At 41.6% G+C, this 19,908-nt stretch overlaps 1 protein-coding gene across 6 annotated transcripts in view; it reads left to right on the top strand.

Annotated features, from left to right (window-relative positions):
- Positions 1 to 10,895, top strand: part of INF2 (inverted formin 2) — a 40,018-nt gene extending 29,123 nt beyond the window's left edge. For 3 of the 6 annotated variants that reach the window (XM_082762030.1, XM_082762032.1, XM_082762031.1), the window contains exons 18-23: positions 275 to 439; positions 1,010 to 1,112; positions 2,089 to 2,247; positions 2,920 to 3,645; positions 4,863 to 4,922; positions 8,136 to 10,894. In XM_082762030.1, coding sequence (XP_082618156.1) covers positions 275 to 439; positions 1,010 to 1,112; positions 2,089 to 2,247; positions 2,920 to 3,645; positions 4,863 to 4,921 — 1,212 coding nt within the window. In that variant the 3' untranslated portion in view covers position 4,922; positions 8,136 to 10,894. Of the gene's footprint in view, positions 1 to 274; positions 440 to 1,009; positions 1,113 to 2,088; positions 2,248 to 2,919; positions 3,646 to 4,862; positions 4,923 to 8,135 lie in introns of all 6 variants that reach the window. The other 3 variants (XM_082762035.1, XM_082762033.1, XM_082762034.1) reach the window with 3 other exon arrangements.
- The last annotated feature ends 9,013 nt before the right edge of the window (positions 10,896 to 19,908 follow it).

Below are 19,908 nucleotides of genomic sequence, written 5' to 3'. Positions count from 1 at the left end.
TTCTCTGGGTAGATCACCAAAGTAATCCCCTTCTCTTGGGATTAGGCTTTGCATTGAGTTTCCATGTCTTGCTAAAGCTATCCCCATAAACTGGCACAACACAGTCAACAAGAGCAAAGACCATGGACAATTCCCTGTTTGTTCCTGCTCCAAAAGCTCTGCTACAGTTAAACACCAAGGCCCCAAAGCTCTGCTACACTTCTTATGTTGACATCCTTTTGCTTTAAGCGTGCTTCACTTGTTATGTTTTTCTGTGAACATTAAATAATTTCAGGATAGCATTGATGCCGCCAGAAAGCTGGAAGAAGAATTTGAAACCATCGACAGGAAAAGAGAAGAGCTTGCAAATTATCTCTGTGAAGACCCAAGCAAGTTGTCCTTAGAGGACATATTTAGCACCATGAAGACCTTCAGAGATCTCTTCATTCGAGCCCTGAAGGTCAGTGACTGTGCTTACGATGCTGAGCAGCCCTTGTAGTGGTGCATGCCTCTGCTCCAACAGAGTGGTGGGACAGGCACAGTGTTTGTGATGGACAGTGCTGGTTATAGGCCCCTTCTTTTAGCACTTGGCATGAGGTCATCTGGTGAATGCATGCCTGATCCCTGCTCCGTTTTGTCCTCATGTAGTGCTGGTTCTCCTGGCCTGACCCAAACATTGGTGACGTGGGATTTTGGTGTAACTTTAGCTGCAGATACACAAAGATATTTTGGAGTCAAGTGCATACATTTTAGAAGAATGGGCTTATGAAACCTAATCCTTCTTACACTGGTAGCTGTGTTAATCAAATCACTGCTGCCTCTTCTGTGGGGACTGGGTGAAGTCCTGCACAAACCAGCAGTCTCCCTTTCAGTCTCTTGGCAAGACAGCCCTTAACCCCCAAACCCATTTTATTTATTGCAGAGGATTTCTCTTCCTCCTTTGCAACCATCTGCAGATCATCTTTCTCTTCATTGGCTTTCCTAGCAGATACTTAGCCAAACTTCTCATGCCCCTGTTACCTAACTGCAGGAAAACAAGGACAGAAAGGAGCAAGCTGCAAAAGCAGAGAAGAGGAAGAAACAGCTGGAGGAAGAAGAGGGGAAGAGACAGAAGGGAGAAAATGGAAAAGTCAGTGAGTATCTGACAGGGCTTCATAAAACAGAGATGCTCTTGCACTCCCAAATTGACTGGAGAGCTGGTAAGAGCTCTTTGCTGGTCCAGCTTTAATGACCAGTAGTGGTCATTTATTTTGTGGGTTTCCAAGTGCTGGCTGACTAAAGGCTTTTAGGTGTCTTATTAGCCATAGCTAAAAACTGACTTCACAGTTGCAGCTGGGCAGAGAAGTTAATTTTAGGTTTGCTAACTGAACAGCAGGGGAAAGAAAAAATCAAATTGAAACATTTCAGTTATTTCAAATTTTTAACTTTCTAAATAAAAATCTTGAATCCTAAATCTAACAACAGATATTTGACCTTCCCCCTTTCCCCAAATCCTCACATGCAGTTGAATAGTCTCACCCCAGTTTAGCACAGGCTGCAGACATCTCAAAAGTCTTGCAGGTAACGTAAACCTGCCTTTTTGTGGTTGAAAATAAAAGGCATATCTGAAAAGTACAATTGGACTGAAGCTAAGAGGAAAGAAAAATCAAGATCGCTTTCCTTCCATTCAAAAAATAAAAAGCCCGTACTAACACGGGTAGCAAACAGAAGGCATTTTAAGGTCTTAACACAACAGCCATCAGCAGGCACGGAGCCTGTAGCATGCAGACTTTGGGGTAGACCCTTTGACTTCACCAAGCTGCAGCAGGTGCTGTGCCATGCCCTGAGCTTCGGTAAGGGACAGAGCCCAGGAGTTCTCTGGGTCTTCTGAGCCCTGGAGGTTGGTCTTGGTTTTTCCTGCAGGATCCACGGCCCCATCTCATGAGTGGAGGGTTGGGGTCAGAGAAGGGTACAGAGCACAGGCTGCTCCCACGCCTGGCATCAGTATCTTGCTTTTGCCTGGTTTGCACCAGGTACCAGCCCCAAATGACAGGACCACTGTGCCTGCCCATGTGTGTCCTTTTGTCCCTTCTCATGGGCAGATTTAACACCTGTCTCTCTCTATCCCAGTTAAGAAGGGGGTGGTGAAGCAGGAGGAGGTGTGCGTCATTGATGCGCTGCTGGCTGACATAAGGAAAGGGTTCACACTGAGAAAGACGAAGAACAGACACGAGTCGGATGCACCTCCTAAAACCTTGCCCGTGGAGAGCCCGGAGGAGAACCAGGCTGGTAAGGACACAGACCTGACAGTCTTACAGTACCTGCAGCTGTTTCCATCTGCCTCTGAGCCTGAGCAAAGCACACAAGTGAGAAGCTTTCCAGCATTTGAGGTATCTTATTTAAGGAGGCTCTACAGCCAGTGCTGTGGGGAAGAGGAGGAGATCGCCCTGAAACTCTGCCCCTGAATCAGCAGCGATTCAGGACAGCATGGCCTTGTGCCTGCACTGATAAACCCTCTGAGAGTCACAACCCATGGCTCAGCCACAGTGCCATGCTGCTGGGGCATTGGTGTCACCTCCACACGAGTGCCCCCCCGTGCCACCAAGTCTCATTAGCACAACTTGTCACTGCCTTAGAGACTGGCGAACCCCGTCTCAGTCGACATTTGGAAGTCTAAAGCAGCCCTTAAAATAGGACTAGAATGACCTATCTGCAGAAGTACCCAAGTCTTTCGGGTGTTTTTTAGGAGACAGGCCATGGTTTTATGGAAGGGAGGTCAAAAGAAGCAGCTTATCCTTGGCTGTAGGACAAACTGGTTCTGGCTATGTATGGCTACTTTAGGGGCAGTGCACCCTCTACAGGCAGCTGTGAGCTTGTAGCCTCCCCCAGTGCCAGAAACACCTTGGCTGATCTCAGCTACAGTTCTGCATGTGTGGCTGATCTCATGCTTTTTGTTTAAAGGGAAGAGCATTAAGGATCCACAAGCAGGAGGAATGCAGATCGATGATAAGGCCAAGCAAAACAGTGATGGTCATCCCTCAGAAAGCACCCCCACCTCAAACATGGCTCTCCCAGAGATGGGTAAAGATGTTACAGATGCCTCAGCTCTAAACCAGGCATTACCTGAAAACAACACTGGAGTAAATTTGCCACCAGGGTCCCGGACAGAAGGCCACCTGGTGGAAGCTGATGGGACCAGTCAGCCTGAGCAAGGTGCAGAGATGGCAAACCTCCAGCCAAGCACAAAGAGCAGCTCCATTGCCTTCTCTTCCACTAACATAGGTGCTGGGATAAAGTTTGTGAACGGCATTTCAGGTGCTACTCTGAGAGAGCAGCTCAATGGGTCTGTCTCAGAGGAGCAGGACAATGAACGCCCAGGGAATGGCTTGGAGAGCTGCAGGCTGGCACAGGAGCAGGACACCCAGCTGAGCCAGGACGGGGTCGAGCCTCCATCTGCTCCCTGTGACAAGGCTCACCAGGCAGAGTCAAAAGAGATGGCAAAGGAGAACGAAGACCCTGGTACAGACTCACTGTTGGACACCTCCCAAGAGAAGTCCTTCTCGGAGGAGCCAGCCACCGACTCCTCTTGTTCAGCAACACTGCCCCCAGGGCAAAGTCACACAGACAGGGAAAAGCAGAGGACATCCGGAAAACGGAGGAAGAAAAGACACAGCAAAAGCTACTCAGGTAGGCTATATGGCACTTGGGGATTGAGTTAAATTGGGGGAATGGGATGGGGGGCGGGGGGCTTACTAGTATATTTGTATAGATCTGTTCCTCCCCCATCCAAGGTCTGATGCTGTCCATAGGAGGTCCCTTGTCCCTATTTTTAATAGAGCTGTTATTTTTATTAACCTGAAAAAAGATGTAAAAAGAAAAACATGAGCATTGTTCATTCTCTTGACATTTATAAGCACTTTATAAAGGGGTAATGATGAATCAATAATTAAAAAGCCCATTACACATATGCAGTAAAGATGGCAATAAGCACATCTGTCAAGTGTACTAAAGACAGCTACAAGGCACGGTTATGTGCAAACAAGAGCTCCATTAGACTCCAGAGCTGTGATTAAGAGCAGTTAATACTGGGTACTTAATCAGTGATCACTCCCGCTCAACTACTTATAAATGCATAAAGCCAACAACAACAGCACTGCTGTGGTGGCTTTTTTTCTCTCCTAAGCCTTCTCACAAGAGCACTTTGCCTGCAGTAACTTGAAAACCTACCCCAGGTGTACTTGAGTTGGCTCCATCGATCCAAGTCCCTCAGACGTACAGAGCTGGAGCCACCTTTGGGTGAATACTTGAATCCCAAATTAGAGGCACCTCATAGGGAAGACACTCGGGTCTGTCAGCCTTCAGAAAGATACAATATGTTGTCCAAAGCTTGTTTTCTGCTAGATCTCGGGGTCAAGCAGATGGACAGGACAGTGGTCAAAGCTTCTCTTTATCAGTGTTGAATATTTTTGCTTTTAAGGAAAGTGGAGGCAAAAGAAGAGTTTGAATACCCACTGCTGAGAGAGGCAGGGAGGGCTGACCATCTACTGCAGAGGAACTTACCCTTTTAGTGACAGTGTGACCTGGGGCTTTAATTATTTATGTTTCTAACATGCCACTGTCCCCTAGCTAAGAACAAGGCATGAAACAGAAGTGTTTTCCCAGCACAGTGGTTTCCAAACTTGTCTCCCAGGAGGCAGCAGGAGGAGCTGCAGCAAAGGGAGCTCCCAGCCATCACCATGCTTTCGTAGTGTCTGTAATGAGTATTTCTAGCTTAAGACATTAATCCCCCACAAAAGCCATAGGAATCTAGAGATGGCATCCTAGGAACCTCTCTGCTACTAGACAATGTTTTCATTTGCCTTGCTATGATCAGATATATTTAGTGTGTCTCTTTTGTTTAAAAGCAGAGGTTGAGACTGATACTGGAGATAATAAAACAAAACTAGGTTGTGTGGTACAATGAGGTATGTAAACTCGCAAAGGCGTTTTTCTGTGAACTAACCCTAGCATTGGGACTTTACAGACCTAATCAGTATTCAGCATATCAGCTAAGCTTTTTGTCTTTGTGTCTAATCACAAATACATTTAAAATAAATTTGCTACTCTGATTTTTACTCTTCAGGGTGTTGATCTTGTGTTGAGTGGAGTCAGTGCTGATCTCCCCACAACACAGGGTCACATCCCACATGTCTGTCCTCTGTGTCAACAGCAGCCAATCCACCTTTCCCTGCAGATAATTAAAAGTCAGTATTCTAACCAAGTAAATCTAGCTTCATGTGATAAACAGTCCTTGCTTTGATCCCGTAATTTTCTCAAAAATAGTAAAAATGCAATTTCAGTACATACCTTCTGCAAAGAACAACATTTAGGTTGCTTGTAGGTAGCCACTTTATATAGCACCATGTACATACAGGCCTCCAGAAAAGAATAAAACACTGAACCCAGGGAAAAATTCTCATTGGAACAAGATACCAGCTCCAACTCAAAGCCAAGTTAAATTCCTCATGATACTGCACATGAAGTAGTGCATTGGAGCAAACAGACCATGCATACTTCTCGTGTGCATTCATGCATCTTTCTGGGAGGAGATAATTTGGCTTTTGTCACTAAAACAAAAAAAGTAACACAGGTAAACCCTATTTCTAACAAAAATGCAAACCAAGTTCCCTGCATCTTTCACTGATACTGTCAGCATAGTTGCTCATCATAAGAAAACTTCAGACTGAGATTTTCATTTGTGAAAGTTTGCCTGTTTTTATAGCAGGTAGAAAGAAATGCCAGAAAAAGGAGCAGTCAAAACATGCCTTGTACTGAAATTGCATAGTTACTTGTTGTCATTTCCGTGCTGATGAGTGTCTCTTATAAACTGAATCAATGATGCCAAATCTCACTCTCTCATTTCTTGAAAGAAATATGTTTATTCTTCAGCATCCCCTGTGCCTGGGGGGCTGGGAGCCCTGCTCCTGCCCAGCCCAAGGCCCCAGGGGCATGGAACAGAGGAAGCTCTGCGGGATTTCCACATATGGTTACTTTTGTTTCTGCACCTGAAGCATCGCTGCAAACAAGAGAAAATGAGACATATATTGGTGTAGTTACACTCCTGACTATTCCTGCCCACTCCTCTTGTCCCCTTCTGTACTGCACCACTGGATTATATCAAGGGCAAAAGGGAAGTAGCACTGTAAGTTTAAGAGTCCTAATGAAGATTTACAGCAAGAGCAAGAAATAGTAGCAGTGAGGCTTGGGTAAGAAACACAAGAGGACCACTGGTTTTGCTGCACAGGGAGGGCAGCTGAAAACAGGAGCTGTGTAACTCAGATTATGTATGTTTTAAACACAGGTACTCCAGCACACAGGCTTAAAAAAGTCATATTAAAAAAAAAAAAAAAAAAAAAAAGGATATGCAGACAGCTTTGTAGTCTCCTTTGAAGATGTAGGAAAGCAATATAGAGGAAGGCATGGAAAACCAGCACCTTTAGGAAGTGACCAAGTCAGGCAACTGTTCAAGTACTTCCTCAAAAGGCCAACAGCAACCGCAAGTGCTTGCTGCTGCAAAGGCAGTAGCAAGCAGCACCTTAAAACCTGTAATTTCCCTTTTCCCCTCCTCCCATTGTTATGTCATTTGGCAAGGTTATCAGAAACAAAATCCATTTGCTTCTCTTAGTCTCCAGCTGCAGTGTGTCCTCCCCCAAATGCAACTTAAGTCTGTGCCTCTTGATATGACAGCCTCAGCAAACCTGAAGTGCTCCCCATCAAGTGATAGGGAAACCCAGGAAAAGAAATTAAATATTTTTTCCCAGGGTGATCACCTGATTTTTAACCCTGCCTATCTTTGTTCAGATCACCTTTGATCTCTTGGCCCAAACACACAGTCTGTTCAGGTCACAGCACCAGTTCTCTTGGTACAGGATATTTCTCTGGCTGACTTGCTGGAGCTGGAACTTGCCGGGTTGAAGTGAAGCTGCAGGAATCTTCCTTCTTGTGTAGATCCAGTTGTAGTGATCAAGACTCAGTCTCCTTTTTCCCTAAATCTTCACAGCTTCTGTAACATCAGAGAAAGGGCCTACCAGGAACAGCCTGTGACTCTATGAAGTAATACTTCAGAGCTGTAAAAGGACAGCTGTAATCAGCTATTCAGCTCTTGCCTTTTGACTATAACTTGTTATACAGCAGTTTCTGTATTACCATCATTACTCTTTAAATGTCAGCTTTCACAGCCAAAGAGTGGCATCTCATGCTATCTCCATATTCCTGAAGGAAATAGTTTAGCCCATTTCCCATGGGATCAAGGTACTGGTGGTCACCCTGTGTTTGTGTGTGTACTGGTAACATCTGAACTCATTTCCAACCACATTTGAAAAAGAATTTGAAAAAGGAACATTTTACAAAAACTGACAGTCAGAGGACAGTCAAAGGCCTGGACTTGGAGCCATTTGAGTTTCCCTGTATGGAACCAGAATAGTATAATTAAACTAATAGTTGTTTTCCTGTATGATATTTTCCTTCATGTTTGTCATTAAAAATTCTTCAGTTCTTGAGTGGGACAGGTGCTTAAAAATGACAGCACACAGCTCTGTCCTTCTGACCATCCAAACTCCCTCAAGAAACACCTCTGATCAAATGGGAGCCTGCCCACAGGTCAGGGAGCAAAGACACAGGATATGGATGTTGCTGCATCATGCTCTGACAAAAATTACGTTCACACCCTCTGAGTCCCCCTCCTCATGGCCAGGACCCAGCTCTGCTCCCCATTAGCACCCCTCACACAAGCTGGGAGATCCTTCATCTGCATGAAATGCCACACACAGACTTCATTTCACAACAGTTTGACAGTGGGGCCCAGGACTAAAGTACTGGACAAAATGTCTTTTGGACAAAACAAGGTGAGTCCCCAGATTTATTAGTTCAACAGTTTAATATCTAGTAGTGTATCTACTATCCTGCTTGGAAAACACAAAACTCACATTGCTGGACCAAACTAGCACCTAGCTTAAAAGCAGAGTTGCCCAGATCCTTGAACATCAGTGCCAGTTCTAGAAATATAAGAGAGGCTTTTATCATGTACATAAAGTTTTAGCATGACCAGTTTAAGTTATCCAAGGGACATGAAAACAGTTTCCCTAGATCTCTCTCATTTTCAAGTTGCAAACATTTCTCATCTTCCCCTCCTCCTGCAGGCGTCACAGCAAGGCAGAAGAAATAACGGAGGCCTGGACACGTGCTAGCTCGTCCCCAGAGCACTGCCAGCCGTTCAGAAGCCAGGCTCTGTGTCACTGAAACGCCTCCCACAGCCACCTCTGCCCTGACCAGATGTCATGCTCCCCCTCAAGCTGCCTTCCACCCTTTGCCCGAAGACCCAACAAGCTGCCCCGGAGACATCAGCACATTCAGCCCGTGCCTTACACGACCTGCGCTGCGCCCTGGCACCTGCAGGGACACGGGCCTGGTCGATGCGCGGCGGTGGGGAAGGCACGGGTCTCTCGGCCTCCATCCCCAAAGCCAAATTCCCCTGCCTGCTCTTAGGCCAAACTCTTCTTGATGTGCCAGCTGAGTGTGGCCCAAGAAAGGACTGCATCGTTCAGCCCTCGGAGGAATTTTAAAAATAGCAGTGCCTCGACTAAATGAAGGGTATAAATTCAGCAGTGGCAGTACCCTCACAGGGAGAAGCGTGTTACTCCCCCTTCTCATTGCCTACTGTCAATTTATATTCGACTAGATCCAAAACCCAGATCAGACATATGCATTTGCACTCTCAATCATTTAAAGCAAGGAAAATCAGTTATAGGAACAAAACGAAAAATGCATTTTAGTAAACGTCCATATAAACAGTGTCTGGCTCCCAGATAGTGCTTATGTGCAATGAAGTTGAAGCACATCTGTAGCCTTGCAGTAGTCTTCTCACACACACAGGTACGTGCATAAATTTTCGGAGAATCAGGGCCCAAGCTCCTGTTATTAAAGCAACAGAAAGAGTTTTTTCAGGGTGCTTGGTTAGATGTATTTTAAGCTTATTTAGTAAATCTCCAGGTTTTAATACTGTTGTCAGCTGCTTGCACTCAGAAGCCTTCGCATTCGAGCTGCAGAACATGTGCGTTCATGTTACTTTTGCTTTGAAACTGGGAATGTGCAGTATTGTGTTTTAAAGAGTCAGAGCTTTATTTCTTAAGTTTTGTAATAACATTGTATCATAGTTTTGTACATAGCTGTCGATTTAAAATTATCGATGTTTATTGAATTTATGATGTGATAGCGTGCTGAAACATGAATCAAGTGGAAGAGATTGTTACATTTAAGAACTATGCCTTTGTATGGTAACCACTGTGTTTAGACTAATGTTCAGGCTAAAGCTTATTATGCTTTGCTGAATAGGACTTGTAACATCCTTGTAATACTGAACACTTTGCTGGACTAATTTAGAAGTTACGCCAAGAATTAAATCACTTGTTTATTTTAATCTAAGCATTGTTACTGGAAAACAGTTAACAAAAGCAAAGGTGAATTTAGAGTAGATGCATGGGCAGACTCAGGTCAGGAAGCCCCATGGAGCAGCACAACCGTGTTGCAGCTCAAATCCGGTTCGCGGCTGGCAGAAGCAGGCTGAACTCCTCCACCCTTTCCTGCAAAACTGGCTAACCCGCCCCAGCTATAACTTGCGTGACTGTCACATTTACAGTTCTCTCTTCCCTTCCTCCCCCTTCTAGTCTCAGAGCATGTCACCCATGTCAGTCTTTCTTGCTCTCATTAATCCAATTTCTCTGCTCTCAGATTAGACCCCAGCCTACAAAAATCTGAGTATCAAAGATTTTCTCAAGCACCTTTGCAACCTCCAAGTTTCCAGCAGGAGCCTGCAGCCCAGGCTGGCAGTGAGCAGCCAGCCTCCTCCAGCCCCCACCTTGTTGTTTTATCAATAGGGGAAAAAAAAAAATCACTGATATTCAGGATTTGGGAGCAAACAAGCTTTCTTGGTGTTACTTAGGGAACATTATCTGCTGATACCCCTGGCAGGCTTATTTCTTCAGATACTGCAGTATTCATCCACTTCTTCATCTGGGTCTTTCAGCTACCCCCATTTCCACCCAGAGAGAAAAACGTATCACACAGAGTTTTTATTGCTCTGAATAGAAAGAGAGAGCATTCAAAAGAGGACCTTCAAGGAGAGGACATTTGGCATTACCTTTCCACTCTCCTCAAGATTTTACAGAGAAATTGGTTATTTTGAGCCACTGCTTGTTCTTTGTTCTGTAGTCATCCGTGAAAATTATATAAAATTATCTACACAATCAGATCCCAATAAAAACAGGACAAAGTGCAGCATTTATAATGTATTACTGCAGAGCAGCTCTGTTACCATTACAGTGATTATTTAACAAGAACAGGGGGATGGAGTCAGAACAGGTCAAAGAAAGATGTTTGATTGGCACTTGCAGTTTTGTTCCAGTTGTGACTTTTAAATAGAGTTCTTGGTCCTGACGATTTTTCTCAGTGTTTGCAAGGCCAAATTAAATGCTGATAAAAGCATTTACTTTTGCAGCCATTTCAACAGGTCTGTGCTCATTTAAGCCAACGGTAAGTTTGGATCTCAAAAAAAGAATTTGTATGGTATATTGCAGCAACTGGACAGAGTCCATTATCTAAACCAGCCTGTGAATGTTTTACCATTCTAGAAACTTGTGGTTTCTAGCTGTCAAATAACTGCATATTCCTTAAATAGGCATTGGCTACATGATGAAAATGAAGCTATGGAAGAAATCAGCAGAAGTTTTTTCTAAGTACTTCGCGTCAGAATTTGGATATGTTAAAGGGGATGGAACTTCAGGGTTTGATTGTTTTTTAATTTCAATACTGAAAATATTTCAAAATTTAGAATAAAAGAAGTCAAAGTACTTGACAAGTCTCTTTTCTTCTATGGGGGTGGGAGGAGCTTATCATTCACCAGAATTCGTCCAACATACAAAGTTCAATATAGAAGCTTTCTGATAATAAAAGCCAGCACCCTATCTGTATATGTGGTAGTAGTAACAACCATGACATATGAGTGAACATGTTAATCATGGGGTTATGTTCACCTAATGCATCCAAAAATGAATACAATCATGAACAAACTCCATCATGAACCATGTTTTTTTACTCACCCCATGACTAAGGTATGGGCAGGATATGAAAAAGAGCTTTACAATGTTTAGAAACTTGGTTACAGAGGGTTAAAAACTGGGCAGTGATAGTGATAGGTCAAATCTAGGTCCCTTCTTATTAGTGATTATTTCTAATTATGATATAGTGACAATCTTGCAGAATATCTATGCCACTGCAAATCCTGCAAACGATAATGTGAGTGCAAATAAAATGATTTCCAACTATTTAATGTAGAGCAGGTACCAGACTTTAAATGCCTGTGGAGAATTTGATCACTGCAAGTTAATCAGCATATTCAGCACTGTAAGTACAACTCACTGTCATCCATGCTGAACCAGCACTTAATTCACATTAAGGACTCTCTAACACTAGCTTTGCTGTGGCATGAATGACTTCTGCAGGAATTCAGTGTGACAACTCACACATAGCCAGGTGTCAGTAGGAATTAGCAGGACCTCTGCTCTTCCCTAATAGAGACCTTAAGCAGACTCGGCATACATTGCTCAAAGTCATGAAGGATCAGTCTGTGACAGTCAGCTCCTATCAAGTCAGTTTAGATAGATTCCCAGCCTGTCAAAGCAGGTTCTTTCCTAGCATCAACAGTCTGCTGATGACACCCACATCACTGTTAGAGTTGGTTTGCCTAGTTCTCGGCATGCAGAACCTGATGTGTTTGTTCAGTACTTAAGCAGCTTCATAGTACATAATCTGCCATGAGTTGGCGACAAGTAATTACCAAATCCAGCAGTCAGAATAGATGGAGAATAGACAGAAAGATTTTGCCCAAAGGAGGAGCTGCAAAAGCAAAAAGAGCAACAGACTTGCTACATCTGCTGCTGCTGTGATCATTTGGAACCCACAAGTCTATTTTGTAATCTAAATGAAGCCCATTATAGAATGATTTTTGAGAGCTATTCTGTAAGGTCAACCAACCTTTCTTATACACTTTGCAATATTTTGTAACCTCCATTCTTCAATGTTTTCATTGCTCAACTATTAAAAACCAGAGCTGATTTGGTCTACAGTGGTGGTAGTGATAGTCCTTTGAATGAGAGCATTGACAAATGATGTTCAGTGTAGCCCCAAAAAAGAAATTTGTAAAATTATTGGTTTAGCAAGAACTAGATATGAGAAATACAGTACTTCAGGAAAAGAGAGGAGGAAGAGGAGTCGTCTAGAAACCCTTTCAGGTGGTCTGTACTTTAATCCTCCTTGGTGAAACAGTGTGATAATGCTTGGAATGATATACCTCCAAAATAGCATTACATTCACTGTATCAGCAGTTCACAAGCTATACTGAATCCCAGACAGTATGGAACAAAGGGTTTGTTTCTCTAAAATACCAGCATAATTGGAAAGAGTCCAAAGAGAACAAAAGAAAGATTTTTGTCCATTCAGTTACTGTCATTGGCTCTACTTTTCTTGCAGAAGTTTGGAGGATAAAGGAGAAACCCTTACCTCTACAAGCCAGGTTCTGTGACACCTACCTGCAAAGGTCTAGATACCTGCAGAGGTCTGGGTGCAGGCCACAATACAACAGCATCTAGATCTATTGACAGCTAACATGGTAATGTCTTCTGAACCATGACCCCTATCCCAAACCTAGCAAACCTCTCAAGGTTAAATTTATTATGCCCTGACAATAATCTCTTCTGATATTAAAGCAACTGCTAAAATTCTTTTTCATTTTGAAAAGTTAATCCCTACTCTCCACCAAATCCTGTTAATCCTACAATACATCTTCTCACACCTTTCCCACCATTTATATACACCACCACACATTTCCTTGGTTGAAGTGTCTCACTGCCCTGTCACAGAGCACAAGGAGCAGCTCAGGGGTCTTCATAATATCTTCACCCAGTTTTAGTCATCTACAGCTGCTGCCAGCCCGGGTTCCACCTGCAGCAGATCCCAACGCTCCTGCCTTCCTGACAGCTGCCAAAAAGTGCAGCCAGTTCCCTTAAAGAACTTTTTTTGTTGTTGTTAATTCCATCACTAGGATCAAGCCTACAAGCATCAAGCACGTAGACTTTGCAGCCATGACCATATTAGTGCCTGAATTTCCCCACCCATAAAACAGTTGCAATAGTATCCCCTGAAACACTTTGAAAACAGTTGATGAAAAACCCAACAAAATAAATAATTTCAATAATAAGCAAATAATATCAGTAACATCAAAACACATTATGTTGTTATAATAGAGTCAAAACGAAAGGAAGATTATAGTTTTCAGAGTGCTATTGTTCCCCTAAGACCTCTCTGAATCCAGACTGCAGAAAACCTCTGAAAATCCTAGGAATGTAGGTGAAAGGAAGAGGATAAATCTTATGATAACAAGAAAATAAATAAACATCGCTTGTTTAATAAAGGATTATGATCTCTGATTTCTTCAACTTCTTATTTTTATTCTTGTAGGAATGGTAAATACCAGGGATAAATCACATCTGTTGAAAAGTCAGCAGTGAAGGGTACCGCGTAACAAACCTCTTAATGCAAGCAGGACCCTGAATCCAAACCACAGCAAGCGTGTCCCATTGGGAGACAGTGAACAATAACTCTGTAGGGCCTTAACTGCATAACTGAGCAATTAGCACTATTCCCATCTGGGTTATACAAACTGTGGTTCAGTTCTAACTATTTTGCAAGCACATCTTCTTGCCTCTAAGATATCTCACACTACAGAAATTGATTCCTGCGCTGTCACTCTTAGCGGTTACCTTAAATGTTTGTAAGAATACTGTTTTTAAGCAACTTGAAAAAAAATAAAAATAAACATTTGAGAATATAATACAAAAGAGGAAATACCAGGTTTTCTGAAGTAGTCAATAAAATCTCTGCCATCAATATAATAATGACTACTAAATGAATTTCTAAATACAAAGAAAGTTGAGTCTTACTTGATAACATAGCCCTGTATCAGCCCCAAAGCAATGCTAGAAGTGAGGAAGAAAAGAAAAAAAAAAAAAAAAAAAAGAGAGAGAGAGAGAATACTTACACAGCCCAAGACATAGAAATAAGACGTTTTGGGGATCTAACTTTAAATCTATATTCCATGCCATCAAAATACAACTCACCTTTCCAGGCTAACGAGAAACATACTTTCTGTGCATCAGTAGGCAGATAAAAACAAAAACATGTACTGTGGCAGACCTCAAATATCAGTAGCTTTTCCAATAAAACAAAAGGTAGAATAGCAAAGTACTAAAAACAACTTCAAAGTTAATTGCAAATTAATTGATTTCAATTGATCATCAGAGTTGAGCTGGTGTATTAAATCAATCTCCATTCCCTGACTTGCCTAAATGGTGCCAGCAAATTAGTTTGTTTTCATGAGCAAGCCAGTCCTTGCTTGGTTGCACTGAGATACGTGCATATATTTACCAGAGGTAGATGTTTGTATTTTTCCCAGAAGAAATTTCATGCAGAGATTTTTCTTAAATATACCCACAAGGTTATTTGAACAGTATCAGTAATTTAAGTTACAGCTATCTTGAAGTTATACTGAAGCTCTTATCTTCCTAACAGCATGGAGCTCTCTACGCAGTCTCAAAAGTATAATCTTTGGATTTATATTATTATAAACCTATTTATCTTTCAAAGTATATTAGATGTTTCTTGTGTAATATTCGTATTTTATTAGGTTTTAAAAAAAAAAAAAAAACCCTTCCTGTATACAAGCCCTGTAGCAATTTAGAAGAGCTATCTGATTAGGCAGGGGAAAAAGAAGAAAAGAAAAAGGAGCTTCCTAATTAATAGTGTTTTACCGACTCTTTCAATAGCTTAATTAACATAAATAAGCATCAGAATTTTAACTTGATTATTTCTAATAAGACTTTTTATCAGCTTATTTTACTCCTAATATTTCTAGCAGAAAATAGATTACTCCTCATTAGGTTCTTTCACAGTGCCAAATCCCTTTCTTGTCCCGCTAAGGTAATTACAAACATCTGTACAAGTTCATCACAAAGACTGGGAGATCCTAAAGGGGATACATTAAGTCATTTACATAAATTAAAGTAAGTCTACTTTGCCTTTGGGAATGTGTTAGTGCTTATCTGTGGAAAAAAAAATATATGAAAGGCAACCAAAAATTAATTCAAGTAAACAGCAAATATATTTAATATTCATTTTCTATTATATGTCTTCAACTTAGCTATTTTAACTGCTTCCATTTTATATGTAAATAAAGATTTTATTTAAAATTTAGTGTCTTTTAATGTAAGTAATTTCTTACTAAATTGTGATTAAAACATGAATCAAAACATTTATGCCTTTCTTTTGCATTGGATTCCCTGGCTCACAATTTTACTGAGGCTGTCATTAGATCTGGACACTGTCATTAGTACAAACAGCAAGGTTTTAAAGACAAACTATTTCAAATTAGAAACTGCTGTAGAGGAACACTATAGAATGATGATGCCTCAGTGGAAGGTTTTAATATGGTTCCCTTAAAGAGTTTTGTTTGTGCAAGTCATTACTTAAAATTGCTGTGCTACAGGAAAAATGGTCATTCGTAAATATTAATCTGGTCCTTTGGGAACATAAACATAGTATATATACAACAAGTCTCTGATGCTGTGCTAAACACAAAAATGAAAGTATTCATCCAGTTAACTCCACGAGAACCACATGTGCTATTGATATATGCTTTATTAAAGACTCATGCAAAGGCTGGGATAATGGGAGCCTTGTTTTCTGTCTACATGCAATCCCTGACGGCTCTGCTTCTGGAACATTGATAGTTCGCTCCTCATTCCCTGTTCAACATTTGATGTCTTAACGCAAGTTAAGAGTCGCAAGCTAACTAGAGCTACTGGGTCTCAGTGTCCTAGGACACAGTTCATCCATAAAAAAAATAACTGTTTACAAAAGAAAGCTTCATTCAGTCAAGCAATTAAGACCAAGTCCTGAGCCAGCCAGGACTGACTATCTCTGGTTGACTTTGGTAGGTCCAGTTCCATGTTTAAAATTGAGCATAAATCCAAACGGGAACATCTGCATGCCGTTTTGCAAGAAGGTTTTAAAGAAATTCTACAGCCTCAGGGCAAAAATAAAGATTTGTTCTAGATTAAAATTTGATGAAAGGACAAAGCAAGACCATCTTACTCATACTTTTGCTTATAAGTCATTTCCCTGGGTGGTCACAAGTCCCTAAGCAGTTCAGCTCAAGTCATCCTCAGCTGCAGCTTGTTTAATTTATTAGGCTGGCGTTTCTCTTAAAACCCCCACCCTTCTGCATTTGATGTAAGATGTGGTTTCTCAGGAATGAGTGACTGTGTCCCTGCTGCTTGAGAAGTCCCCTGCATATAGAATCTGCAGCTACTGCCATAGGAAGAATTCATCTATCTCTTCAAAAGAGAAATCCCACTGAATGGCTGAGCAACAGGAGCAAAAAAGCAATCAGGTAGAGATTTATAATGCTGATAGAATTTGCCCTTCCTTTATATGCTACAACAAGGAGGTAGAAGGATAAAAATATTTGAATGAGTCTTATGGCCAGTAGTACTGCCTTGCTCCTGAATAACACAGCTAAAGACACTGGAAAATGTCACTTGTGAAGCAGATTAACAGCAAAAACATTTTTATCTAAATGGGAAGGTTGCTGTTATTTCTGCATTTTTCTGTGGGAGTTAGCAGTAGCCAGCAGCTATGGGGAACCTTGCTAACTCATGCACCTCCTCATTGTCTTGTAGAGCAGCAACAGGGGACCAGGGGAAACCACAGAGAACCTGCTACCAACCAGGCAGTGCTTGAATCATCGCAAATCATCATCCAGAAGATCTGTCCAGAAGGCAAACAAATGTATTCAGGTTGACCTAGACTTGGAAGAGGAGAACTCCAGTGCAGATCTAAGACTTTCTCCAACAACCTGCCTTTCTAAGAAGCCTCAGCAATGTCTAGGGAACACATCACCATCCCAGCAAGGTATTTCCTCATCCTCCCAAGGACAGCCTGCTGTGCCAGCTCTGCTACCACTGCTGCCACCCCCTCCGTCCCTTCCTCCTGGGCATAAGGTACCTCTCACACCCCTTCCTGTGCCTGGCATGTATGCCCCATCGCTCCCACCGCCTCCACCATGCGGTAATCCTGCGTGCAACCATCTCACCTGTGGATACAGAGGGCAGCCCAACCTACAGAAGACACCAACATTGAGGATGAAGGTGTTTCACTGGCAGAAGCTCCCCTCTGATGTGGTGAGACGTACGTGCCTGTTTGTAAAGACCAAGCTGATCGGTCCAATTCCCTCACATCTAAAAAAAACGTGCTGGGGAACTAGGCCTTGGCTCATTAAGTCAGGTCACACAGGAAGACCCATTTCTTACCCTCACTTCTATAAAAAATAAAAATCAGTAATCACAAACAAATATGGAAAGCCAGAATATTTGCTAATAAATGGAGGAAATAATCGTTTGAGTAAAGCACTGAACTGTGGCTCTGTGGCCACTAAAATTTAACTTTTAATTTCTCTTAGTCATCACTAAGTGATGTTGTAGACCTTAATTAGCTTAACATTTAAAAGATCACTTAATGTTTTACAAAACACTCTGAAGTATATTAGGTGTAAAGACGTGTGGAAATGCGATGCCCTGAGGTTCTTTCTAATGAACTCCTGGCACACTATATGGGAGTGTCTTCTCAGCTGAAGCAATTTTGTTTTCTCCCCCCCCTTCTTGCACAGCCAGATCATGCATCAGCCAAGATCTAAGGCTGAAAACCATTGTCAGTAGGGGCTGGGGAACATGTATGCTCAAGGCAGGATGTAGCCTCCCTATTCATTGTGTACTGACCATGGCTACATAATATTTTTTTTTTTTTTTTCCACAAAAAGTAACACTAAGATCTGTGGTTAACATGGTCTGACAAAGGGGTTTGCATGGCCTGTTCAGCCTTCAGCAAGCAGAGTGTGAACTCAGTTCCCATTTATGCTGCAGGTTTAAAGTTCATGTCATACAAGACATCTTGTAAAATTGCTCCATTGTCCTTATCACACAGAAAGGGAGACAGCAGGGAGGTAAGGATTTGCTGCTATGATAAAATACATAAATACACATGCTAAAAACTGTTTGGGGCACAGCCTACTTTCTCGGACAGTGCTGCAAATCCAGACAACCCCAATGACTTCAGTGACACTATCGCAATCTCCTCTGAAGAAAAGGAGGTGAGACCCTTTGTTAAAGATTCTGGTGTTGTAGATCAGTTCGTACTTTTAAGTACTGTGTGTTATTCAGATGGCTTCTGATGATTCTGGCAGTAATGCAGGGCTTGGGAGTCCTTCCTGCAAGGGGAGACATTTATCTAATTGGATAGTACATCCCCTGTGTGGATCCCACAATTCTGCATTGATTAGCCAATCAGCAATAGTAACAAGAATTTAGAGCAGCCCCTTGGATTCATCTGCTACATCCAGTTCAGAGTTTCACACGTGGAGATGATCTTCCAGATTTAATTAGCCTTCAGAACTCAGGAATGTTGTCTCTGGGATCTGCCACTCTTCAATAATTAACATTAGTCCAGAACTAATGAGCATCATAGAATCATCTAGGTTGGATGAGACCTTCAAGGTCTTTGAGTCCAACCATCAGCATGACCTACCAAGTCCCATCACTAAACCATGTCCCTTAGTGCCACATCCACATCTCTTAAATACCTTCAGGGTCATATTTGATTCACCTTCTGAAGTGGTTTTGTGTGGAAAGTTTCTTTCCAAAAATCACGCTGCCTTGAAAGTGCTCCTCTCTCTGTAGCCCATCTTGAAGAGTGGTTCTCTTCTAGAAAGCCATTCCATGTGGGCCGTTGTACCAAGTGGCAGCAAGGAGCTCATAGAGCCTGACTACGCAAGCTTGGAGATGCTTTTCTGTGTCCCACCAACACCACCCAAGGAGAAAACAAGGCCAAAAAAGAAGTCAAAAGAGGTACTGAGACTGCTCACTTTTTGTAGATCCTGACAAAATTATTGTATGTGAAAAGATTGTTCACTTTTTATTGTTGGCAGCCTTTTATAATAAGGTATAAAGTCTGGGATATTTTGCTACCCTTTGACTAATACCACCTTAAAATGATATAGGAGAGGTTTAGCATTAAACTTGGTGAAGCAATGCTGCTGAGGATGCTGCTTAACATTAACATTAACATCTTCTAATGCTTAACATTAGAAGGGGAGGACTTGGGAATTACAGTACTAATTCTTAAAAATTAGAATATTCTAAACAAATCATCTCCCTTCTGTATGTATTTGTGGATGTTAAACATTTCTCAAATAGATCAGATCTCTCAAATAGATCTTATTACATATGCTTTTGTAAATTGCTGTGAGTTTGATCAGTTAAGAGTGTTAATAATGTTATTACTACAGAAGAATAAATCTGGCCCAACAAATTCTTTAAAATTTTGCTTAAAATTAAAGCAAATTACTTTATTTTTCTGGTTTTGTTTGTTTGTTTGTTTTTGACAGATCACATTCATAGGTCCAAAGAAAAGTCTCCTCCTGAGTATATTTCTGAAGCAATTTAAGTGGTAAGATTTGGAGATCAGTGTATTCATTTGATGAATGTGTTTTTCAGATATTACATAAAATAGATTTAACAGGAATATTGTCTAACCTCTATCTCTCTTTAGCAAGGAGTCAGCATTTAAAAAAAAAAAAAAAAAAAAAAAAGAAAAAGAAGAGAGAGAGAGAGAGATGTGGCAGTCTCTTTCCAGACAAGTAACACCATGTCTCAAACTGGCATTGAACCTAAAACAGAACTTCACTAATTCCTAAATAGTCAATATTAACAAAATCACAGAGAAGCATCTCTTTATTTGGTGTTATTGATA

Source organism: Aythya marila (genome assembly GCF_965140915.1).
Source record: "Aythya marila genome assembly, chromosome: 5".
Lineage (NCBI taxonomy): Eukaryota > Metazoa > Chordata > Aves > Anseriformes > Anatidae > Aythya > Aythya marila.
Note: the sequence above shows the minus strand (reverse complement) of the source record. Positions and strands in the feature narration are given on the sequence as shown.